The sequence below is a fragment of the Salmo salar genome, chromosome 03, assembly GCF_965601325.2.
Source record: "Salmo salar chromosome 03, fSalSal1, whole genome shotgun sequence".
Classification (NCBI taxonomy): domain Eukaryota; kingdom Metazoa; phylum Chordata; class Actinopteri; order Salmoniformes; family Salmonidae; genus Salmo; species Salmo salar.
The window spans coordinates 35,195,762-35,222,539 of record NC_138293.1 but is presented as its reverse complement, the minus strand read 5'-3'; the positions used below and the strand labels follow the sequence as shown (position 1 = coordinate 35,222,539).

General features: G+C 40.6%; 1 protein-coding gene across 1 annotated transcript in view; it reads left to right on the top strand.

Moving 5' to 3' along the window:
• The first annotated feature begins 7,392 nt into the window (after positions 1 to 7,392).
• The window catches only part of LOC106599903 (corticotropin-releasing factor receptor 2), a 92,191-nt gene continuing 72,805 nt past the window's right edge, over positions 7,393 to 26,778 (top strand). The window contains exons 1-2 of the mRNA XM_014191258.3: positions 7,393 to 7,611; positions 7,723 to 7,842. Coding sequence (XP_014046733.1) covers positions 7,491 to 7,611; positions 7,723 to 7,842 — 241 coding nt within the window. The 5' untranslated portion in view covers positions 7,393 to 7,490. The remainder of the gene's footprint in view (positions 7,612 to 7,722; positions 7,843 to 26,778) is intronic.

Here is a 26,778-nt window from a genome sequence, read left to right as displayed (position 1 = left end):
TAAGCCTTACAGGACTGTTTATTGTCGGTGTGTTTCTTTTGTATACGTGTTTATTTTGGGTTTTCCTTCTTTCCATATAATAAAGAAGATGAGTTTACACATACCTGCAGCATTTTGGTCCTCCTTAACCGACGACAACCGTGACATTGAGTTCCTGTACTTCACCACACTCACACCATGAGTTATTAATCACGAGACATACCCCTCTACCTCTGTTTCCCAGAGAGTTCCTTCTTTCTGTCAGCGCAATGAACAGAGAACCCCTCTGGCTGTATGGGCAGGGACAATATATCCAGAGAGAGCCATGATTCCGTAAAACAGAGTATGTTACAGTCCAATATGTCTCTCTGGAAGGAGAGCCTTGCCCTGAGTTTGTCTACTTTATTTTCCAGGGACTGGATGTTAGCTTCTCTCGAATTACATGTGTTATGAAATAACAATCTTATTTCCCTTCACATGCTACACATAGGGTGACCAAATATCCCAAATTGTCTGTCCCGCATTTAGGCCCTTTGTCTCGCAACCAAAAATGCCAGCAAAGACTAGTCTGTGATGGAGCATAGGTACATTTTATTGCAGTAACTTTTTGTTGTTCTAAATAGAGATGGCACACCCGACCCCACCAGTCTAGTCAATACCTCAACTTTCTCCCCAAAAAATGTCACCCATTTTTATTTATTTTATTCCCAAGGGAAAGGTTTGGTAACAGAAGTTAAAAAAACAACAACAAAAAAACACATACACCTGCACATGTACATTAACACACAGAAACAGCACATTTATCCATATAACTAATCTCATAGGCCTAATTGTATTGTAGAACTCTTTTTACTTACACACAATATAGCTGGTTTGCCCCTTCCTGCCCCAAGGGGTCTAACAGTGCCCCAACCCAACACATCCCACTCAACTTTAGGATCTCGGTGAAACATTCATTATTGGTCTTGGGCTTGTTATGCCAAGGCCAGAGTGATAACCCAGAAGGACTGAAGACCTATAGGGTCAAGACTGAGCAGCCCAGCAGCTAGGGACTGCCTAAATAGTTATCTCCCCTGACGTGGGCATGTTTTCGATACATTCCTTTTGTCATACGGTATTCCATAAAAGACATCCAGACCTTAAGAAAGTTGCCCAGTATACCCTTAATCTTGTAATAAATCAAATCTAGTGATACACAACTTGACATTTCTGCCATCCATTGTGACATTGTGTGAGGATATTATTTTTATTTTTTATTTAACCTTTATTTAACTAGGCAAGTCAGTTAAGAACAAATTCTTATTTACAATGACGGCCTACCAACCTTCCAATTAATGGCAATGTTTTTCTTAGATGCTTGGTTACACAGTTTTGTTTGATAATAGTCTCCAGTATCAACATTTAGAAGCAAGCAAAAACAAGGAGGGATAATCTGTAGACATGCTGAGATAAAATACATATTCTACCAGAATTCAGCCAGCCTTCACAAGACCATAACATATGCAAATATGTCCCCTTTTGTGTTTTACACCTCAAGCAGAGGAATGACATTTCTGAGTGCATAGATGGTCTTAAACTGCAGTCATTTATGTCTGAGATGATATGAACATGACTGGGCATTCAAACACATCTGTATCCATTCATCATCATCAATAGCTTCTACCAGGTCTTCCTTGCATTTTTGTTTTACGTGCTTTGTGTTATCTGGAAAAGTGTCTATCAACAGTTGATGAGGTTTGGCAATCAACTATGAAGGTTTATCAGACTACCTTAAAATAGTTTCAATCTTTGAAGCATCTGGCTTGTCCAGTGTTTGCTGCACTGAGAGAATAAAGTGTTGGATCTGCAAAAATGTACCTATGCTCCGTCAGAGACTAGTCTTCCCTGGCTGGCTGACCCTGCTGAGACCCGTCAAAATCTGATCCTCCGAAGTAAGATGAGGCATGACAAAGAATTATACTTTTCAAGAATAGAATCAATGGTTCGATAATTGAAATGACCATTATTCCCAGGTCCCAGACTGTAGCTTCAAGATGGAACTTTGAATCATTCACTGATATTGTTAATATACTGCAAAATTCACCTCAGCTCCTTAGAATGGTCTTCCCTGACTGTCTGACCCTGTTGGTAAAAAGCACGTCACGCTACTTGCTTAGTGAGTACCACTTCTTCCCGATTTGACCCATACCTGGCACGAACTCAGGACCTATGAGCATGTCCTCAAGCATCTTTGCTAATTTCCCACCTCAAAAGCTAGCTAATAAGGCGACACAAGTGGGACACTTCAGGCTGAGGAGTAAGTTTCTCACTTCCCCATGTGCTACACTGGGACACTTGTCACCATCTGATCCTGCTAAGACATGATGATTATAATGTTGTTTACTGACAGTGCACCATGACAGTGAAGCCTGTAGAGCTGTTTATTATAGTGTCAATGTGAAAAGTAAGGAAAGAGTCAGGGAAACTGACTAGTTAATAACATTACATTGCTATTATACTGACTAATAAAAACTCACATTGCACAAAAAAAACATCAGAATTATCAGTCTTCAATCGTTTGGCTGCTGGTTTCATCGTTTGATTCAGGTCTTGTTTGAATGAGGCAAAAATAATACCTACTTTTGGATAGCTCTCTCGCTAATGGTACATCAACTGGCAAAAGCTAGCTACGTTCATGTTGAAACAGTTAAAAAAGGCTACAAAACATTTCCATACAAACAACAGCTGTTAGATAGTGATTTGAGGTGGCTCCTATTATTACTATCTGAGCTAGAGCTGAACTGGCTGTTATAGCTACTAGTTAGCTAATTAATTCACCTCAGTCAAGAAGGGGATGAAACATTAGCTAACATTACATGTCAGTTATACTACTAGCTCAGCACTGGGAATAAACATTAGTTTCATTTTTTCTGTAAAGTTAAACAGCAGTTACCTTGCCAGCTACATCAGTCAAATAAAGAGTAGCCGGTTTTTGCTCAGCTTGCTTTTACAACTCGGAAAAAGAGTGCAACACATACACACTGACAGCAGCTGCCTCTGTTCAACTCTCCCGTTCTGGTTCAGTCAGCCTTTCAGCAGCTTTGCATTCACACAGCATGTCCCGCATATTCCTAAAGCACACAGATGCCATTTTTGGTATCACAGCACAATGATAAAACTGGAGGGGGAAGGGGGAATGCAATTTCAGAATGTGGGGGATCATGACCCCCGTCCTCAGTGAAAGTTGCACCCCTGAAGTAAAGGTAATTTTGTCAAACTTGAGCAAATTCATTCATTAGTTGCTCAGTCAACATATTCACTGCTACTTCATTCAATCCTATTTTAAAAGTCTCCCTAACTAATGGTTTCATATTCCCTGAGACCAACAAGAAATGTTTACTTGGCCACATACTCCCAGATCTATAAAACAGCCACACATGTCATGGTATCTCATTTCTTCAACACCAAATATTGTGCAAGGTAAAAGAATAGGCTAGGTACGCTTCAAATAGCTCATTCGGTGCAGTAGGAGCAGTGCTGCCTGAGTGCACCGGATCGTCGCGCCGTCACTACTCACAACTGTGCCTGTTTAGTAAAGTTAGATCAAAGGTTAATGAATGTCTTGGAAGAACTCATAATGATTCATTCGTATTCTACATAACAGAACCAAATATAATAGTATGGTATAACATTACTGTTAGACAAAAAAATATCACCTAATTTCCATTTTACAATGGTTAGTTGAATAGTAAAAACCTAAAAAGATAATGTAACGACAGCGTGCGCCACTAGGCAGAATGTGTTTGGATTGAAACTAAAAAAGGAAGGCTATACAGTTTGTTAACACCATCTGTTCTAATTTGCTCAGGAAACAGTAATTCAAGAAGATCTATATCCATATTCCCATGAAATCCATTAAGATCAAATGATTGGCATGCAGATGCAGTTTGGAAGTTTCACTGGTAAAATGTGTTTCATTATCATTTACGACTGAATGTGGCCTATTTTGAAATTACATTTGCCTAACTTGGTGTTTGAGGGTATTAAAAATAGAACCTTTTCGAGACAATATGTGTGGGCATAGACAAACATTGCAATTGGAGGATTAATATCAATAGGCTACACTTGTGGGCAAAAACCACTGGTACAAATTTTGAGAAATGATGACAGCATTTCAATTTGTATTGCACTCCAGTACCTGGGGTATTTTAAATGTGGTCACCCTAGATACAGAGCATTTCATTATCACTCCTGCATCGACGCAATTATTTGAAACAGGCAGCTCCTGTAGGCACTATCATTGCAAACTAACAGCTCCCTCTCCCTGCTTATTTCAGATCAAGTCTAAAATGTAAGACCAGATGCATCATGATAAAACAAAATCTTGCTTTCAGAGAGATTCTACCAGTAGATGTCCATTACAAAAGAGATTAAGGACTGTGAAGCGAACAATAAAGTAACATGCGGCAGGAAAAAATTTAGCATTTTCCAATGATAGTATCTGACATTAAGCCAAGCGATACCAAACAATGACAATAACTCCTTCAGCTGCTTCTTCTTACTTCCTGCATGCTCCCACTCTTTTTTTCCACAATCTGTTTTTCCAGTTCCTTGTGCCATTGCTCTGAGCAACACCTCACTGAGGGAGAGTCTGCAGATTATTCCCTGTCTGCCGGGCCTGGAAGACTCAGTCCGTCATTCAGACAATTAAAGCAAATTTGTCTCTTTGAACCAGCACAAACAAGGTTGAACTGGGCTTGCAGAAATGACAGTCAGTGATTAAAATTAGGTCAGACAAGTTGACTTCAGAAGGAAGAATATATTATTATATTGCTAATATATTTTGTTGTCCTCGCTATTATGATGACTTATAAAGAGTAAGGAATGAGGATACAAAAGTTACCAGAAAGTCAACACATTCAAGTCACCTGTTGTAGATTGTCCATGGCTGTGTAGAGGGTTAATGGGCAAATGCATTCTGCATCTGAAAATATGATGCTATGACCAAAAAAAGACATAACATGATGTGCTACAATCTCTCATATCGCATCAGTTCTCATCTGGCAAAGCAAACCAGATCGAACTGCACTAATTCACATGCGGTCAATGCTTATCAGCAAAAATACTGCATCAATAAGCAATTCTAGAGGGCCGATAGTTATCATCAGAGAGAAAGCTTCCAGCTTCAGTACATGAGACGTGAAAGCCTTACAGGCCCGGTTGAGAGCCTTGGGGTCTCAAGACGACTCTGGGATCCATTGGTCTCCTATTTGCAAGTCTTTTGATCCACGTGGCAACCCTGATGTGATGTCCCTCATCTTCACTTCAAGACTTCTGAAACAGAAAGCCCAGGACGGGTTTACCTTTACCGTACTTCAGTAGGAACAAAAATTTGTAGAAGAAGGTAGGCTTCTAAAGGTATTGCTGTAAACTATGCCACCAAACACCATTAGAGCACAGATAATTCATATTTTATTGGACCTGCACAGCCTACATTAAGGATGCAATGATGTGATGACTGCAGGTCTAGCCTAAGTTTACAGACCAAAATCATTTTGAGGAGACAGAAGTTCAAAACTAATTATTTTTACTCCAACATGCTCTTGTAAAAGCAATCAAATGCATTGGTATTAGTTTAATTAAAACTGAAAGATAATTGTCTTATGCCACAGCCACTTTATTTTCTGTAAAGCCATATCAGTCAATATGCATAAAGCCTTCTTGATTCACTGTTTTGCATTCAGGGAATAACGCTGTCGAACTCAAATTAGTGCTCACTTGGCAGTTAAATTACTCTCAAGGAAATGTCTAGGAAGTAGCAGGCCATTATTAAGTCTCGCATGTAGTTAACTGATATGTGATGCCCCTACTGCGCAAACAATTGAGAGTGTAAAGATTAAGCCAAAGTTCAGCATCATTAAGCCAAAGTTCAGCATCTTAAAGACTATCTTCTTTCTGAATATTGAAGACTTCCTTTACAACCAGTCTGAACCTTCCACAGCAGAAGCACATGATATAGTATCACAGCCGATATGTGATTACTGTCCCATAAATTGGATGTGCAGTGAGCACAATTCTGTCATTTACCGATTTGTTTACTTATCTGCTTCCTTCATCAGCCAAATGGAATATGGAGCATAACACGTAAATTAATAATAATAATAATCATCATCATCATCATCATGGTGATAATGATACGCCAGTCTAATTCCATAGCTGGTAGGCTTTAAAAGCTTAGCACAGAGTCCTGCTCTAGGGTAATACATTCAACTTTAGCCTCGCCCTGCTGGGTACAGAACGTCTGCATTTATCCCTTACTAAATCCCCTTTCTAGAATGCCCTCTAGCCAATAAGAAATGAGTATTCAACAAAGCTGTGGGATACATTTTGATAAAGGTCAGCAGTCTAATTGAACAAATAAACAGATCACTAGAGTCTGTGATGACATAATAGGGATACACACATGGGTATCACAGAAAGCATTGGAAAAAGTGTGGCTTAACAGGACATTTATCAAAAGCTATATCAAAGTTATATCAAAAGTGACGTGTTAAAAGGTTTGTTTGAGGTACATTTTTCATACAATTTCATAACCGAGAGGAGAGGAAACCTGACTGTAGTTACTTTAAAACCATTGTCCTCAATTTGCATTTGTAAAACACATTAGAAATGTTAAATGGTCTGTGTTTTGGATGTAGCCTACATACAGTGGTATTTATATACTGTAATATCTAGGCTACATGCCACTGAAGGATATTTAAAGCCACATTTTAGTCACTCACAGCAAGTCTCAGATGTATGGCACGTTCACGTGCTAGTCAGAACTAGGAAATGTTCAACTTGCTAACTGGTTGAACTTGGCACTTGTATAACTACAAAAAGTTAGCATGTAGGACATTTCAAAGTTTCCTAGTTCCCGACTAGCACGTTAACGCGGCAGTAGTATATCTATAACCCGTTTTAATCTCCCTCTCTGTAGCTCTCTTCCTACCTACCTACAGAAAATAACTAATATTTTTACGTCAAAATATTTGGGTGAAAAAAAATGAAAATATTGTTTCCAACCCCCATCGGTCTCAACAGTACATTGGATCAGTAGTTTGCTTACCAGATTGTTATTCTCAAAATTAGATATGTCTCAATAACTCACACAACGGCTGCAAGAGACCGAACAGATGGACAATGGTTAAATTAAAGTATTTTTGGTATTAAATTAACTCACTTTCATAATTTTTTTATAAATCCATAGAGGGATGATGAACGTGTGTAAATAGGCTGAGGCTCGGTGTGTCGATCTGATTGTACAGGGAGCGGTGCGAGTAGGAGAGAGAGAGAAGCGCTCGAGCGCTTGGAGTCACTTCTGAGTGCACCAATTGGACGCGACGTTTTCCATGGGTTTGAAAGGGCACACTCTTTCTTGCCCTTATAGCTTGGATGAAACACATGCACATATTGTAGTGGGCTTCGTGTAGGGAACCTCTTGGACTTCAATCCCAGTTTAAAATTATTTGATTTAACGTATTGAATTAACCATGGATGCTACGATTTACCAAATCATCTTTGGGGAGTTTGGAGACCCAAACTGCAGTGTGATGGATTCATTTCAAGACAGTTTCTATGAAAACGCATCGTTCTCTTTGATGGATTTTGACGGTACGATTTGGGGTGATTTTGACACGGTCATCAATGGTTAGGATAATGCTCTTTCTTGACGACTTGGACGAATAATGATCATTATTTAAACGTCTTTTTATTTATTTAAAGGTTTGTATTGCAATGCCACAACGGATGAGATTGGAACATGTTGGCCAAAGAGCAACACCGGACGGATGGTGGAAAGACCCTGTCCCGAGTACATCAATGGGGTAAAGTACAACACAACAAGTAAGAAATTAAACCATTTAATTCTGTTAAAAAAAATCCCACCTGTATGTTTATGGGGTTTGTCGCTGTCCATGCGTAATTGGATGGCGATACTTTTCTGGTGGTAATGTTGCAGATCATATATTAAGCAGTAACTCTAAACTGTGCAATCACAACCAATTTTCTAATTCTAGCTACAGTAATAATATCATATTTAGTTTGCGCGTGGGTTGCTGGAATAGAGTCAGAAGACTCAAGCACCATTTTTGCAAATGCGAATACATTTATTCATGCAGTTTTCTCCAATTGCTCTACCAAGATGTGTGATGATATAATAACATTTTTTTTAAACAGGAAACACTGTAAGGAAATGAATTGTCATATACTAATCATTTTGTAATACACCCAGTATAAATTTGAACGGAAATCTGAAATCAAACGATGTTAATTTTATATTGAATACTATGTCCAGTTATGTCTGCAAGAACCATCCTGTTATGACACATGATCAACAATGTCAAAATATGCAACACTACCTTTCCTCTCTGTTTTGTCTCTCTGACCTGCCCTGTGCTTTTGGTGGAGTTGGTTTTCATCATCATACCTAACCTGCCAACATTCATTCATACATTTATCTTTCATTAATTTCCCAAGATGGATTATTACACATGGGCGAGCAGCAACACCCTGATTGATAATGTAGAGAAACACCTGTGTCACTCGATGCATCATTGTTCACATCCAGAAGAGTAGTTATTGATGAGAGTCACTAATTAAATAATAGTGGCAGATGTCATAATGAAAATAATAGATCACAGATGGTGGTGGAGCTGTCAACTCCAGAGATGGGGATAGAGATAGACATATTGCTTATTTATGAAGTCTGACAGGGCGATTTGAGCTAACGAATGCAAAAAACAACATATTTAAACTGTACTTGTGCACGTGAGAATAAAACTTAAACTTGGATCTTATCTGTCATATGGTGACTGCTAATAACTTCAGATCAAAGTTAACTACAAATACAAAGTTCTCAATATGCCTGTTTCATTCATATTGAAATACATTTCATGTTTAAACAATTTAGTTCTATTTTGCTACTGTCTATAATTTTTCTCAATATGTAGCCTAACATGTGTGCAATGCTGTGCCAAATCTGTGATTTTGTGTATTTTTATTGGGTAAGCATTGGTAATATACAGTGCATTCTGAAAGTTTTCAGACTCCACATTTTGTTACGTTACAGCCTTATTCTAAAATGGATAAAATCAAATAAATCCCTCATCAATCTACACACAATACCCCATAATGACAAAGCGAAAACAGTTTTTAGAAATGTTAACAAATGTATAAAAATAAAAACAGAAATACCTTATTTACAAAGGTATTCAGATCCTTTGCTATGAGACTCGAAATTGAGCTCAGATGCATTCTGTTTCCATTTATCATCCTTGAGATGTTTCTACAGCTTGATTGGATTACACCGGTGGTAAATTCAATTGATTGGACATGATTTTGAAAGGCACACCTGTCAATATAAGCTCCCACAGTTGAAAGTGCATGTCTTTCAAAAACCAAGCCATGAGGTCAAAGGAATTGTCCATATAAGTCCAAGAAAGGATTGTGTTAAGGTACAGATCTGGGGAAGGTTACCAACATATGTCTGCAGCATTGAAGGTCCCCAAAAACACAGGGGCCTCCATCATTCTTAAATGGAAAAAGTTTGGAACTACCAATACTCTTCCTAGAGCTGGCCGTCCAGCCAAACTGAGCAATCGAGGGAGAAGGGCCTTGGTCAGGGAGTGCAACGGGGCGATAGTCATTGAGTTCAGTTACCTTAGCTTTCTTGGGATCAGGAACAACGGTGGCCATCTTGAAGCATGTGTGGACAGCAGACTGGGATAGGGATTGATTGAATATGTCCGTAAACACACCAGGCAGCTGGTCTGCGCATGCTCTGAGGACGCGGCTAGGGATGCCGTCTGGGCCGGCAGCCTTGCGAGGGTTAACACATTCAAATGTTTTACTCACGTTGGCCACGGAGAAGGAGAACCCACAGGCTTTGGTAGCGGGCCGTGTTAGTGGCACTGTATTGTCCTCAAAGCGAGCAAAAAAGTTGTTTAATTTGCCTGGGTGTAAGACATCAATGTCAGCGACTGGGCTGGTTTTCTTTTTGTAATCCGTGATTGACTGTAGACGTCTCGTGTTTGAGCCGTTGAATTGCGACTCTACTTTCTCTCTATACTGACACTTTGCCTGTTTGATTGCCTTGCGGTGTGAATAGCTGCACTGTTTGTATTCAGCCATGTTTTCAGTCCCTTGCCATGATTAAAAGCAGTGGTTCGCGCTTTGAGTTTTGGGCGCAAGCTGCCATCAATCAACGGTTTCTGGTTAGGAAAGGTTTTAATAGTCACAGTGGGTACGACATCTCCGATGCGCTTGCTAATAAACTTGCTCGCGAGTCAGCGTATACATCAATGTTATTGTCTGAGGCTATCCAGAACATATCCCAGTCCGTGATCGAAGCAATCTTGAAGCGTGGAATCAGATTTGTCAGACCAGCGTTGGCTAGACCTGAGCACGGGCATTTCCTGTTTTAGTTTATGTCTATAGGCTGGGAGCACCAAAATGGAGTCATGGTCAGATTTGCCGAAGGCAGGGCGGGGGAGGGCTTTGTATGCATCGCGGAAGTTAGAGTAGCAATGATCCAGAATGCAACCAGATTGTGTCGTTCATTCAACATGCTGATTGAATTTAGGAAGTCTTGTTCTCAGGTTAGCTTTGTTGAACAACTTCTTAGGGCTAGGCCCCTTTTTTTCTCCACTTCCTGTCTGAAGGACGTGCCCAAACTGCCTGTAGCTCAGGCCCTGAAGCAAGGATATGAATATAATTGTTACCATTGGAAAGAAAACATTTTGAAGTTTGTAGAAATGTTAAAATAATGTAGGAGAAAATCCAAAGAAAAAACAACCAGAATTGTTTTTGTTGTTGAGAGACCATCTTCTTAGAAAGGCAAGAGAAAGGTCATATTGAAAATTAGCTCCCTGGATGCAATTCCTATGGCTTCCACAGGGTGTCAGCAGTCTATGTTCAAGGTTTCAGGCTTGTAACTTCAAAAACGAATAAGAAATATCAGTTTTAGCAGAAGGACACAGTCTTGGAAATTTGTGTTTGCGCGCGCCATGAAGACATTACGCACCTGCTAAAATCGGTTTCCTATTGAACATACTTCATTCCGTAAGAAATATTATAGTGTGATTACATTTTAGGTTAACTGAGGAGTAAATAGAAACGTATTTTGACTTGTTGAAACAAAGTTTAGGGGTAGATTTTCAGATTCCTTTCTCTGCGTTGCGCGCCCTCCAGTTTCATGCTAGCGGGACTCCTATCCCTAAGAAGGTTTATAATTCCCAGCTACAATAAATGCAGCCTCAGGATGTTTGGTTTCCAGTTTACATAGAGTCCAGTGAAGTTATTTCAGGGCCGACGAGGTATCTGCTTGGGGGGCGGGATATACATGACTATAATCGAAGAGAATTCTCTTGGAAGATAATGCAGTTGGCATTTGATTGTAAGGAATTCTAGGTCAGGTGAACAAAAGGACTTGACTTCCTGTATGTTGTTGTGATTACACAATGAATTGTTAATCATAAGGCATACAACCCTGCCCTTCTTACCAGAAAGATGTTTGTTTCTGCCGGCGCGATGCATGAAGAAACCAGGTGGCTGTATCGATATCCCGAGTGAGCCATGTTTCAATGAAACAGAGACTGTTACAATCTCTGATGTCTCTCTGGAAGGCAACTCGTGCCCTAATTTCGGCCACCTTGTTATCTAGAGACTTGACATTGGTGAGTAATATGCTCGGAAGTGGTGGATGGTGTGCTCGCCCTCTGAGTCTGACCAGTAGGCCGCTCCGTCTGCCTCTCCTGCGGTGACCGCGTTGTTTTGGGTCAGCCTCTTGGATAAGATCCCATGTCCATGGTGGAGGTCTTAACAAAGGATCCGCTTCGGGAAAGACGTATTCCAGGTCGTAATGTTGGTAAGTTGACATCGCTTTTATACCCAATAGTTATTCCCGGCTGTATGTAATAACACTTGAGATTTTCTGGGCTAACAATGTACGAAATAATACATAAAAAAAACAAATAACTGCATAAGGGCCATAATTTCCTAAGGACCTGAAGCGAGGCGACAATCTCTGTCAGCGTTAGGCTGTTAAAAGCTTTTGGATATGGAGAGATGCTGTGTGTGTGGTTTCTTTGTCTCAAAACTGTACCTTTTTCCATTTAATCTCTAAAATGCTCTTGTCACCAAGTTACTAAATAATGCTTTTAATAGAAAAGAAAAAGCCAGCCATTACAGCCTTTAAAGACAAGAAACTCAAAGACAAGAAATTCAGTGTGCTCAAATAATCTTTGCAATATCTGTGTAATATTACAGAGTCCCATTCTTTCACCATCTTGAGAGTCCTAGCAATACAGATATTCAAGCTCAGAGACCGTAGGGAACAAAATCAGTGTGTGTGGATTAATGTATTTCATAGATTTATGTTAAACATGCTAGAGAGATCGTTGAAAATATAGGGAGAGTTACTTTACTCACTGCAAATGGCGATCAGTGTTTACCCACCTATTTTTTTTACCACTACATCACTGCTTACAACAGTAATCCTAATATGTTTTGTCCAAAGACACAACATGGGACATTAATACCACTATCCACAGCAGCCACATTCAGTGTTTTGTTGATGGTGGTGAAAAACATAACCCATAAGTGTTCAAATGGGTTGAGATCTGCTGACTGAGACAACACACACACACGCACACGCACATGCACACGTACACGTACACATACACCCTTTAAACCCCTATACTCATTTGAGACCTCTCTTTCAAAGTCACTGAGATCTTTTCTTCTTGCAATGGTAGCCAAAATAATGGGCAACCGGGCATTTTTATACATGACCTTAAGCATGATGGAATGTTTTAATTGCTTAATTAGCACCTGCTTTCAATATACTTTGTATCCCTCATTAACTCAAGTGTTTCCTTTATTTTGGCAGTTACCTGTATATTTAATCCATGATAGAGACTTGCATTATATTTATTTTGATATGCCTTGCCTAAAGACACAACTTTAAAATTAGGATCTGTTTATTTCTACTTTAAAAATAACTTTAACAACTGCTAATTTATTCGTCAGTATTTCTGTTAGACGCGTTGTGCAGACCAATAACATCTTCGACACTCCTAGGTGTTAACTTTATGTGAATGCACACTTCTTATATAACTGTACCTGGCTTTAAATAGGTCAAGATTAAGCAAAAATTGCCGTGATATAAACTATACATATTCTGTCACTGTAGACGCTCCATACACACATCTGGCATATGGAAGTCATAATGATTTCTATTCACTGAGAGATTGTCTCCTTGAGATTACAGTACTTTGAACAATATCAGACATGGAGTTACTGTAGGCCTGCATAGTAGAATTTGGGTTGAAATTCAGGTCATTGAATTGTTACTGGGACGAGTGAATCAAATCAAGTTTATTTGTCACATTCTTCTAAACAACAGGTTTAGACTAACAGTGAAATGCTTATTTGAATATACTGTATGCCTGGCCTCACATAATCTTTTCCAGTTGTAAAGATACTACTGTGACTGTCAAGTCTTGAGTTTGACCTTGTTGCACTCAAATGAACAGTTTAGTGGGCCCAATGCCTGGGTTACGTGAGTTGGTTTTGGCAACAATTGAACGCAAATCAGATGTTTCCCTCTGCACTGCTGTCACGCCCTGACCATAGAGAGCCTTTCTATTTCTCTATTTGGTCAGGTCAGGGTGTGATTTGGGTGGGCAATCTAGTTTTCTTATTTCTTTGTTTGGCCGGTATGGTCCCAAATCAGAGGCAGCTGTCTATCGTTGTCTCTGATTGGGGATCATACTTAGGCAGCCCTTTTCCCACCTGTGATTGTGGGATCTTGTTTTGTGTAGCTGCCTGTGTGCAGCCCAAAACGTCACGTTTTGTTTTCCTTCTGTATTGTTTTTTGGTGGAATTTCATGCACGCTGCGCCTTGGCTTATTTACGATAGGGAGTTTGAAGACAGCGATCGTGACAACTACCGTACAGTAAATGGCTTCCTTCCTTTACTTTTAAAATTCCTCTGTCCCTTTTCTGTGAGTATTCATCCAATTCCATGATTATTTAAAACATGCTTCACCAGGCTGTTTGCAAGGAGTTGTTGAGTGTGCTCAAAGGTCCTTCATTGTCTGTCCCTTGTGTGTCACAACCATGTCATTCAGTAGCTGGCCAGCCTCTAGGGCACTGGATGTTCCCGTGACCTCTAGAGAGACAAATATATGAACACTTTGGTGTCACAATCGTGTAACCTCCCCCAGGAGCCTCATTTACTTTCAGGCCACTCCTTTGTTGCCTCATGTGCTTTGTCAAATTCAGTGAAATCAAAACTGGAATGTGTGTAACTGATTAGTTAGAGGTAATCATTTTTCCTCTCCCCTGCCAACCCATCGTTCCACCCAACGCTTTGCCCCTTTTACTTGTGTCCAATGATACAAAGAATCTGCTGTGTCTTATAGGGTTCATAACTTTTTAAAGAGCAAATCCAAACTCTCAAGATTGTACCAATGAAGTGCTGCTGATTGCTTCAGCTGCTAGCAATTAAGAGTCAGCTTGAACAAAATGAGTTTTGATCATGGAAGTAAAAGTTCAGAAAACACGTTTGCTCACCATTTAAAAATAAATAGAACAGGCTAAAGTATGAGAAATAACGACGTTTTGGCTGATACTGTCATCCAGCTAGCTAACATTAACTACATAGTTTTTTGTATGAATCGATACTTGGAGTCAGAATATCGATATAAAAATCGGCAACAATAATATTGTGATACTCTACTGTAGTGATGTTTCCTCCATCACTATTAATAACCTGGTATGCTAAATATTCAAGTCAATTACGATACATTTTTTTAGCTTTTGGTATATCGCAAATGTGATGGAGACTTGTGTCCTCAAAAAACTGACTGGAATCTATAGTTTACCATGCGTTACATTTGAATTAATGTGAATTGATGTAAACCTACACTGGAGCATTCTACCTCGTAGGTACCAACAAGGCATGTCTCATTCGGGTGGCTGTTTAATCTTTTGCCACTTAAGCAAATTAGTTACTATAATTTAACACTTAGTATGTCTGTACTGCAAATGTACCCTGCTCTCCTCTCTCTCCCTCCACTTGTCAGTGAGTAAATCCGGGTCGAGGTGTGTTGTAACACTTCACGGGCTTCCCTGGCTGCACAATCTGCCTTAAGGGACTGGCTGTCTAATCAGCACCAGTCTCCCTGTGCTGACCGCTGAACACGGAATTCGGAATACTTCCAGTTTCACTGTACTTTAACAGTAAACACTGAATACTAAACACTGCCACAGTCTCCATGTACATTAACACTGCCAGCACCCTGTACTTCAACACTGAACACTGACATAGTGAGTGCTGACAATCCACCGTATAGTGTCAGGACTCCACAGGCTGATGAGGTTTACCAAATCCTCCTTCAGCACTCAGAAAACACGGATATCTCCCAAATAATAGTATTACTCCTGGAAAAAGAAACTGTCATATTCTAATTGAATCTTTTTTCTCCCCAATAATGAATGAAGAGATGCTAATCTCAAATGAAGTTATTTTCTGCGATTGTTTTATTATTTTTATCCCTAAATGTAATGGAGAAATCCTATTGTGTTGCAAACATAAATGAATGCATCTTTTATTAATGTCATTATACCAGATTCTGGACATACTGTAGGGGGGCAGGACCGAGTTTGGGAAACCCCATGATAAGACTATGCAATTCATTTGACAAAGTCTATTAAAAAGTACATCTGATAAGATAAAGGGTGAATAAGAATATGCAAGAGACTACAGTTGAGTTACAGTAATAGGTCGTCAAGAAATGTTTGTGAATGGAATTCTAAATGCAAGTGTTATTTAATAACTTTGGAACATTAATGGATTCACATACAAGGCATACAGCTTTAGTTACAAACCATTAACAAGCATTACAAGGCATTATTCTGAGCATGATCAGAGAGGGAGAGAGAGAGAGACAAAGAAACCGTGGCTTGAGCCAAGGCCCATAGCTCATTGGAACCGGAGAAACGAAGAACGAAAGAGATTGTGAGTATCTGACCACAGCAGTTCAGGAACAAAAGAGAGAGCGAGACAATGAACATACGAGCCATTTACAACATCTGAGTTGTTTGGATTCAAAATCTGGATTGTTGAAAAATATCATTGTAAAGTTATCCTCCAGTCAGATATCAGACCTGCAGACCTGTAAAGACAACAGAACCTCTGCTTCTCAGAGGTGTGACAATGGGGGTTGGAGAGATAATGAGACATTCCTAAAACAACAGAGGAATCCTTGCATACAGTTGATGAGAGTCGCTTCGGGGGCTGGGTCGACCTACAGTCCTTGTTGCCAACTGAATAAAAAGTATAAAAAGCATTGTAAGCAACATGCACAGTATTAACTCTCTCAATAAACAATTTATAATTTCCTCGACATAGACACATTGCTTAGCCTGTCTGCTTTGCATCACCGTTAGTATGTTTTTAATGCCCTTCTGATTGTAGGATTATTTTATGCGAGTTATTCTTTTCTAAGCCACTGTTGGAATTTGAATGATAATTGATTATCTACCTTGCAACTACTTTGCTCTATTCTGATTGGTTAGATGCATGTTAATTGTTGGAAGAGAACAGGAAGTAGGGTAGTTTATGAATGGATGTTTTAGTGGTCAGTTGATAATTAAATCTACATAGAGAGTCATCCACCATTGAAATAACCCTCAAACTACACGGTGACAGCGGCAATTATATTTTTTGGTAGTTTGTGTTTTTTATGGTTATTTTCCATGGACATTGTGGATACCTTCACCAGCTAGCACACTGATAAAGGACTTGTCTGGACAACTGGTAAGAGCTACAGTAACTACTAGCTTTTTCTGAGAGCTTTTGACGATTACTGGAGTTTTTTGTTACTTGGAACAACATGTCTGAAACTGAATCTCTGAACAATGCTAACAATAACCCCAAACCTCTGGCTAATGCTAATCAAGCTGGATTTTTGGACAATGCGAATGACTCTGTAGTCCCACAACTCTTCTCAGGGCCCCTGAAAATTAACCTACCACCAGCTTTTCAGGGAGATGGCACTGAGTCGTTTGCTTGCTGGTCTCGTCGCTTTGAAGTGACTGTGCAGGCTATGTGAAATCTGCCATATATGGAGTTGGACTCTGTGCTAGCCTCCGTTTTGCCCACACGTCTAGCTGATGCAACATTCTACTGGGACAGCATTTCGCCAATGGTTCAGAAGACCTACTCCATTGTAAAGACAAAACTCTCTTCCATTCTTTCAGACACATGTAAACGCTTGCCCTAGGATCCTGGTAAGAACTAGGATGTGTACAGTGCTGACATCACTTCAGGATTTCTGGAGGTCTTCCCAAACTGTGACCACAAAGCACAGGAGGGGGAGAGGTTTTGCCACCTCGTGTACTGTTGTTCTGCGTTTTTGACTCATATCAGACATACAGTACCTCTCCCCAGCTTCCCCAGCTTCTCAACAACTTTGTAAATATGACTTGACCATGATAACGAACCATTCAATGTTACTCCTAGGAGTTCAGCTTCTTCAATTTGTTCTATGGTCACACCCTTTATGCACAACTCCAGTTGAGTTTCATGTCTAAGAGAATGCTTTGAACCAAATACAATGCTTTTGGTTTTTAGATGTATTTAAGACCAGTTTCTTGTTAATTACCCATTCTGACATGGACTGTAACTCCTTGCTAAGAGTCTCAGTGAGAGCACTGACTGTAAGTGATGATGTGTAGAGTGTGCAATCATCAGCATACATAGTCATTTTAGCTTCTTGTAAGACAAGTAGCAAATCATTTGTAAAAATAGAGAAGAGTAGCGGCCCAAGGCAACTGGCCTAAGAGGTACCGCACTGTACATATCTGATGTGAGAGAAGCTACATTTGAAGAATACCATGTGATGGCAGGTGATTTTAAAGCCATAACAAGTGAGTTTTTTTCAATAACAAATCATGAACAATAACATCGGTCTGCACTGAAATCTAACAATACAGCTGTAACTATCATCTTGTTTTCCATTTATTTTAACCAATCATCAGTCATCTGAGGCAGTGCATTACAAGTTGAGTGCCCTTCCTATATGCATGCTGAAAATCAGCAGTTAACGTGTTCTTTGAAAAATAGCATTGTATTTGTTTAAACACAATTTGGGCGGATGTTAGAGTCGGCAAAGGGTGCTTCACTGTTTTTAGGTAGTGGAATTACTTCAGCTTCCTTCCACGCCTGTGGACACACACTCCTTTAGGCTTTGGTTAAAGACATGGCAAATAGGGGTTGCAATACAGTCTGCTACCATTCTCAATAGTTTCTCATCTAGGTTGCATATACACCTGGTGGCTTATCATTATTGATGGATAACAAATGTTTTCCCACCTCTTCCACACAAGTTGACCAAATTCAAAACAGCAATTTCATTTCATTATTAGATCTTCAATATGCAAATATGATGTTTCATTGTTCAATATTGTCATTTCACTTTTCAGTTTCTTAAAGACTCGCTGTCTTTAAGGAGCAAACTTCAGCTAGTGCACCAGAGCTCCCTGTTGACACCCTGCAATAAAAAATGTTAAGTGACAAGATGGCTTCCACAGAAGGTGTTTCGGCTAACATTATTGGCATCCTTGAGGGAATTGAAGTGTCTGCACTTCTTGACACAGGATGGACCATTTCCATCATCAGTGAGGATTGCAGAACTTTACATCCAGCTCTGAAAAAGTGCCCCATGGAGACATCCTTTGTGCTCGCTCGCTCTGTCAATGGAAAATGTTTGGACATTCTTAGGACTTTGTCAGTAGTCATTCGCTTTGGGAAAAAACTACTCCAGTATGGGTTTTAACCTCTCTGGGCTAGGCGGGATGAATTCGTCCCACCTACGTAACAGCCAGTTGAATCCTGTGGCACGATTTTCAAAACATTTGAAATGCTATTACTTCAATTTATCAAACATATGACTATTTTACAGCTATTTAAAGACAAGACTCTCGTTAATCTAACCACACTGTCCGATTTCAAAAAGGCTTTACAACGAAAGCAAAACATTAGATTATGTCAGCAGAGTACCCAGCCAGAAATAATCAGACACCCATTTTTCAAGCTAGCATATAATGTCACAAAAACCCAGAAGACAGCTAAATGCAGCACTAACCTTTGATGATCTTCATCAGATGACAACCCTAGGACATTATGTTATACAATACATGCATGTTTTGTTCAATCATGTTCATATTTATATCAAAAAACAGCTTTTTACATTAGCATGTGACGTTCAGAACTAGCATACCCCCTGCAAACTTCCGGGGAATTTACTAACAATTTACTAAATTACTCACGATAAACGTTCACAAAAAGCATAACAATTATTTTAAGAATTATAGATACAGAACTCCTCTATGCACTCGATATGTCCGATTTTAAAATAGCTTTTTGGTGAAAGCACATTTTGCAATATTCTAAGTACATAGCCCAGCCATCACGGGCTAGCTATTTAGACACCCGGCAAGTTTAGCCTTCACCAAAATCAGATTTACAATAACAAAAATGTTATTACCTTTGTTGTCTTCGTCAGAATGCACTCCCAGGACGTCTACTTCAATAACAAATGTTGGTTTGGTCCCAAATAATCCATCGTTATATCCAAATAGCGGCGTTTTGTTAGTGCGTTCCAGAAACTATCCGAAATGGTAAATCAGGATCGTGCGCATGGCGCAATTCGTGACAAAAAAAATCTAAATATTCCATTACCGTACTTCGAAGCATGTCAACCGCTGTTTAAAATAATTTTTTATGCAATTTATCTCGTAAAAAAGCGATAATATTCCGACCGGGAATCTCCTTTTTGGTAAACAGAGGAAAAACCAGAAAGACGGGGGCGGCCAGTGCATGCGCCTAAGCCCACAGTCCCTTGATCGGCCACTTGAGAAAGGCGATAATGTGTTTCAGCCTGGGGCTGGAATGACGACATTCAGGTTTTTCCCGGGCTCTGAGAGCCTATTGGAGCCGTGGGAAGTGTCACGTTACCGCAGAGATCCTTTGTAATGGAATGAGATGTCAAAGAAAGACAATAAATGGTCAGACAGGCCACTTCCTGTAAAGGAATCTCTCAGGTTTTGACCTGCCATTTGAGTTCTGTTATACTCACAGACACCATTCAAACAGTTTTAGAAACTTTGGAGTGTTTTCTATCCAAAGCCAATAATTATATGCATATTCTAGTTACTGGGCAGGAGTAGTAACCAGATTAAATCGGGTACGTTTTTTATCCAGCCGTGTCAATACTGCCCCCTAGCCCTAACAGGTTAAATGACTTGCCTAGTTGTCACATCCTGACCAGCAGAGGGAGCAATTGGATTAGTTTTGGTCAGGATGTGACAGGGTTTTTGTGTGTGTGATTAGGACTCCCAATTGAAGGCAGGTGTGTTGAGTTGCCTTTGATTGGGAGTCCTATATAGGAGTGTGTGTTTTTCTTTGGGGTTATGGGTAATTGTTTCTTGTTTAGTGTGGTTGCACCTGACAGGACTGTTGGCTGTCAGTTTCCTTGTTTTTGTTCTTGTCTAGTGTTCGTTCCAATTAAATTGAAGGATGAATACTAACTCTGCTGCATTTTGGTCCATTTCTGAAGACAGCTGTGACACTAGTTAATTTTATATATATATAAATTTTAAATAGACGGCTGTTCTTGTGGAACATGGAGCTCCCTCTATTCCCAAAAGGACATTATGTTGCTGCTTGCTGCAATGTCTCAGTGCTGACTTCAATCCGGATTCCTGCTAGTAGTAAGAACATCATCACAGCTATATATGGCTGCATCTCCTGTGCCAACGGACTATGTTGGTGTCCTCATGCCCAACACAAACCGTGATGGTGTTGTGGCCCACACACTAAGCAAAGTTCAAAATGGCAAGACTGAGGTGCGTGTGGTGAACTCAACGGAGAATGACATTGAGCTACATACTGGCCAACACCTGGGGCAGTTTCATGCTGTCTCATCTCTTGAAACCCTAGTTGTGGAAGACATACTGTACCACATCACCTTCCCTGGATGATGTAGCTGCACCTCCTGTGAAGATAGATATGACTAACCTGTCTTCCGCTCAAGCGTAGTCACCGAAATTGCTTCTCACAAGTACACAGACATCTTCAGCAGAGTTCAGAAGACCAGGGTCAAACAGGCATAATCAAACATCGTATTTGCACAGGCGGTGCAATGCCATCAAACAGCGTGCCTAGTGTGTGTCAACAAGCTAAAGGCAGGAATTACAAAATAAAGTTGAAGGCAGACGTAATCGAAGCAAGTTACAGTCCTTGAGCATTCTCACTTTCAACAAAAATGCAACTATGACATCAATGTCAGGCACATTCCCTACAACCCAGGAGATCTTGTGTGGCTTAACAACCCTACGGCAGCACATCCGAAGCTTTCACCACACTGGAAGGGTTCCTTTGAGGTAATGGAGTGCCTTGGATCTACAGAAGAGGAACCTGGTATAAAATACAGGATCAGGTACCTACTGGACTAATCGAAGTGATCCACTACAACCTTTTAAGGACGTGCACATCACCTGTACCCTGACATGGAATGAATGAGCCTGTGGAACACTTCCTTGACCGCCAACCCTGACAGCCTTATCAGGTTCCTTACCCTTCAAGCCCTCAAGGCCCTGTGAGACATGGGAACGCTACTTACATGAGTCGCACCTGGAGCCGCCTGTGCCTCACAAGGCCCCTCGCCAAGACCCATCTGCCCGGCTCTGGCCATTGGACATTGACCCACCTGACCCCTCAGTAGGCCGGATGTCTACACCCCCAACCAGCATTACTGGAGCAGTATTTTTTACATTTTCTTATTTAGTGTAGAAACGGGGACAATTCTCTACGGGGAGGGGGTAAGAAATATAGGATTATTTTTAGTTGTTTTCTAAGCCATTGTTATGAGTTCTAAAATATGGTGAATCAGTTGTTTGAAATGATAGTTGATGATCTACCGAGCAACTACTTTGCTCTATTCTGATTGGTCAGATGTTTGTTAATGTTGGAAGAGAACAGGAAGTAGGGCTGTTCATGTATGGCTGTATCAGTGGTCAGTTGAAGATTACATCTACAAAATAATAATCGCTCTCCATCCAGTTTGTATCCACATAGAAAGTCACCCATCCACCATTGAAAGAACCCTCACACTACATGATTGTAGATTAAGGATGACATTGTTATAATCTTGATCATGTAGCCTATTGGTATCTTAAAACAAAACATATGTGTATGTCGTCTTGTTTCCTTGAATTAGAGGTTGAAACAAATCAGCTATTGATTTCTTTGGGTTAACAGACAAATGATCCCTAGCGCCTGGACACAAAAAGATCTGAAAGGATTTGCTATAGGTTCAAGCAATATGGTAATAGCTCCACCTTGCCCCCTGATAGGCTAGGGGTTGTTTTTGGACAGGGCCCTCAGTGTTGTCAGAAACAGTTGGTATCAATAATTTTCCCTTTTAAATCTACTCAGTGACTGAATTAAGAAATCCCAACATAATCATTGTTTAAAGGGAAATGTGCCACCCACAATCTTCAAATTGATCTACTAGTTAAAAAAAATGACAGGGTTTATCTTAATAAGCTCGACAGTACAGTACATTCAAGACAATTTAAAAAATCGAATCAAATTTATTTGTCACATACACATGGTTAGCAGATGTTAATGCGAGTGTAGTGAAATGCTTGTGCTTCTTGTTCCGACCATGCAGTAATATCTAACAAATCTACCCTAACAATTCCACAACAACTACCTTATACACACACGTGTAAAGGAATGAATAAGAATATGTACATAAAAATATATGAATGAATGATGGCCGAACGGCATAGGCAAGATGCAGAAGATGGTCTAGAGTACAGTATATACATGAGTAATGTAGGGTATGTAAACAATTTATAAAGTGGCATTGTTTAAAGTGGCTAGTGATACATTTATTACATCCATTTTTCCATTATTAATGTGGCTAGAGTTGAGTCAGTATGTTGGCAGCAGCCACTCATTGTTAGTGATGGCTGTTTAACAGTCTGATGGCCATGAGATAGAAGCTGCTTTTCAGTCTCTTGGTCCCCGCTTTGATGCACCTGTACTGACCTCGCCTTCTGGATGATAGCGGGGTGAACAGGCAGTGGCTCGGTTGGTTGTTGTCCTTGATGATCTTTTTGGCCTTCCTGTGACATCGGGTGGTGTAGGTGTCCTGGAGGGCAGGTAGTTTGCACCCAGTGATGCGTTGTGCAGACCTCACTACCCTCTGGAGAGCCTTACAGTTATGGGCAGAGCTGTTGCCGTACCAGGCGGTGATACAGCCCGACAGGATACTCTCAATTGTGCATCTGTAAAAGTTAGTGAGTGTTTTTGGTGACAAGCCGAATTTCTTCAGCCTCCTGAGGTTGAAGAGGCGCTGCTGCGCCTTCTTCACCATGCTGTCTGTGTGGGTGGACCATTTCAGTTTGTCAATGATGTGTACGCTGAGGAACTTAAAACTTTTCACCCTCTCAACTACTGTCCCGTCGATGTGGATAGGGGGCTGCTCCCTCAGCTGTTTCCTGAAGTCCATGATCATCTCCTTTGTTTTGTTGACATTGAGTGTGAGTTTTTTTTCCTGATACCACACTCCGAGGGCCCTCACCTCCTCCATGTAGGCCGTCTCGTCGTTGTTGGTGATCAAGCCTACCACTGTGGTGTCATCTGCAAACTTGATGATTGGGTTGGAGGCGTGCATGGCCACGCAGTTGTGGGTGAACAGGGAGTACAGGAGAGGGCTGAAAACGCACCCTTGTGGGGCCCCAGTGTTGAGGATCAGCGGAGTGGAGATGTTGTTACCTACCCTCACCACCTGGGGACGGCCCGTCAGGAAGTCCAGGACCCAGTTGCACAGGGCGGGGTTGAGACCCAGGGCCTCCAGCTTGATGATGAGCTTGGACGGTACTATGGTGTTAAATGCTGAGCTGTAGTCGAACAGCATTCCTACCTTGGTATTCCTCTTGTCCAGATGGGTTAGGGCAGTGTGCAGTGGGATTGCGTCGTCTGTGGACCTATCGGGGCGGTAAGCAAATTGGAGTGGGTCTAGGGTGTCAGGTAGGGTGGAGGTGATATGGTCCTTGACTAGTCTCTCAAAGCACTTCATGATGACGGAAGTGAGTGCTACGGGGCGGTAGTCATTTAGCTCAGTTACCTTAGTTTTCTTGGGAACAGGAATGATGGTGGCCCTCTTGAAGCATGTGGGAACAGCAGACTGGGATAGGGATTGATTGAATATGTTCGTAAACACACCAGCCAGCTGGTCTGCGCATGCTCTGAGGACGCGGCTGGGGATGCCGTCTGGGCCGGCAGCCTTGCGACGGTTAACACATTTAAATGTTTTACTCATGTCGGCCACGGAGAAGGAGAGCCCGCAGGTTTTGGTAGCGGGCCGTGTCAGTGGCGCTGTATTGTCCTCAAAGCGAGCAAAAAAGTTGTTTAGTCTGTCTGGGAGCAAGACATCGTGGTCCGCGACGGGGCAGATTTTTCTTTTGTAGTCCGTGATTGACTGTAGACCCTGCCACATACCTCTCGTGTCTGAGCTGTTGAATTGTGACTCTACTTTGTCTCTAAATGACCTTGTCTAAGTTTAGAATTTGTCTATGAGGATTTGATCTAATTTTTCTGCATTTTTCCCAAAGGTAATTTCAATCTGATTAATTGAATTAAATAATATACTCTAATATTAATTAAATGATCAAACAATAGTGCTGTTCAAGAAACCCTAAGATAACATACATTACATTTTCACCTTCCAGATTTCCACATCTTTGTCTTAGTTTCATGTGAAAGTATGGAGGCAACTCTGAGAATGCTGCTCTCCAACTGTGAGGCTTCAATGGATTCTGGTGATACTTTGAGGCCATGATTTATTCAGGTCAATAACAGCTTGTTCATAATAAAATAATCCACCATATTTAAATTGCTCTCGGTGGAATGGCTAAATGAAAGTATTCCGACAGAGACGCTACACAAATAATGTTTGAATTATTTACAAAGGAGGAAAAGGCAAGCAGTTATTTCTCAAGTGAATGCGTTGATAGAATAGATGGAACAGAAGCCTAGCAACGGAACATGTACTGTACGTGTAAGACAAAGAAAGCGATTTCAATAGAGTAGAATTTTGACAATTATGGTAGAGGCTGTTTCTATTGGAACTACTGATGACTTGGAACATCTCAGCTTTTGTATGGTCACCCATGGTGCTTGAGGCCTGGTAAACCTAAAAAGTTTGTCCTAGATACAGACATAGTCCCTGGCCCTGTGTTTGTTTGAAGCCCGAGGTGGGAGCTTTAGACAACACACATGAGGACATTTGAATCCTTGCCCAAGTGTAATCGTCTTTCTTAATGTGCTTTGGGAACATGAAAGGGAATGGAAAGATTATAAGACACAGCTGTGAAACAGCTTAGTTTTTCCCAACACTTCTCCAGGCTCTCAAGGTTTGTCCCTTTTTTAGTGGCCATCACAAGGAAGGAATTTCGTAAAGATATGCTCCAGTACTTTCGTGACTAAGGATTTTTTTTAACCTCTCACTTTGGGCTGGATGTGTCAATGTGTAGTTCATATATGCATAATTTATGAGCGGAATTACTGTATTACCTCAATTAGCCACAACATCCCTAGTTTGAAAGTGACTGTTATCTTGAAGCTCTGTCGCTCCATTTTCCCTCCATGTCCTCCCCACCTGGTCCAGCCCCTAAGAATTTATATTCTAACCAATGAGCTTCAGCCCCTTGCATTTGAGTGACACCTAGGAAGAGGCCTGCCAGCGTTATCCAATTAGGTTGCAGGGCCCAACGGTTAAGTGGACACACCAGAGAGTGAGAGCAATGACGTAGTGAACATATCTGCACATAGAGTACCACTCAAAAGTTTGGACACACCTACTCATTCAAGGGTTTTTCTTTATTTTTACTATATTCTACATTGTAGAAAAATAGTGAAGACATCGACACTATGAAATAACACATATGGAATCATGTCATAACCAAAAAAGTGTTAAACAAATCAAAATATATTTGAGATTCTTAACAGCTTTGCACACTCTTGGCATTCTCTCAACCAGCTTCATGAGGTAGTCACCTGGAATGCATTTCGATTAACAGGTGTGCCTTGTTCATTTGTGGAATTTCCTTCCTTAATGCATTTGAGCCAATCAGTTGTGTTGTGACAAGGTAGGGCTGGTATACAGAAGATAGCCCTATTTGGTAAAAGATCAAGTCTATATTATGGCTAGAACAGTCAAATATGTAAAGAGAAACGACAGTCCATCACCTAAGACATGCAGAGTAGGTTCCCACTGTGCAGCATGAAGGAGGAGGTGTGTTCATGTGGGGGTACTTTGATGGTGACACTGTCAGTGATTTATTTAGAATTCAAGGCACACTTAAAAACTTCTTAGGGATAGGAGTCCCGCTAGCAGGACTTCTTCCGGTGAAACTGGAGGGTGCGCAATTCCAATAAATAATCATAAATATTATGGATTTTAAATATTTATGTACATATAAGTGACTTATATCGGCTGAAAGCTTAAATTCTTGTTAATCTAACCGCACTGTCCGATTTACAGTAGCTATTACAGCGAAAACATGCCATGCGATTGTTTGAGGACGGCTCCCCACATCAAAATATTTATCCACTGGCACAGGTTTCATACATTCACAAATAAAGATTAAATATTCACTGACTTTTTGTTAATCTTCCTCTGGTTTGTCATCCAAAGG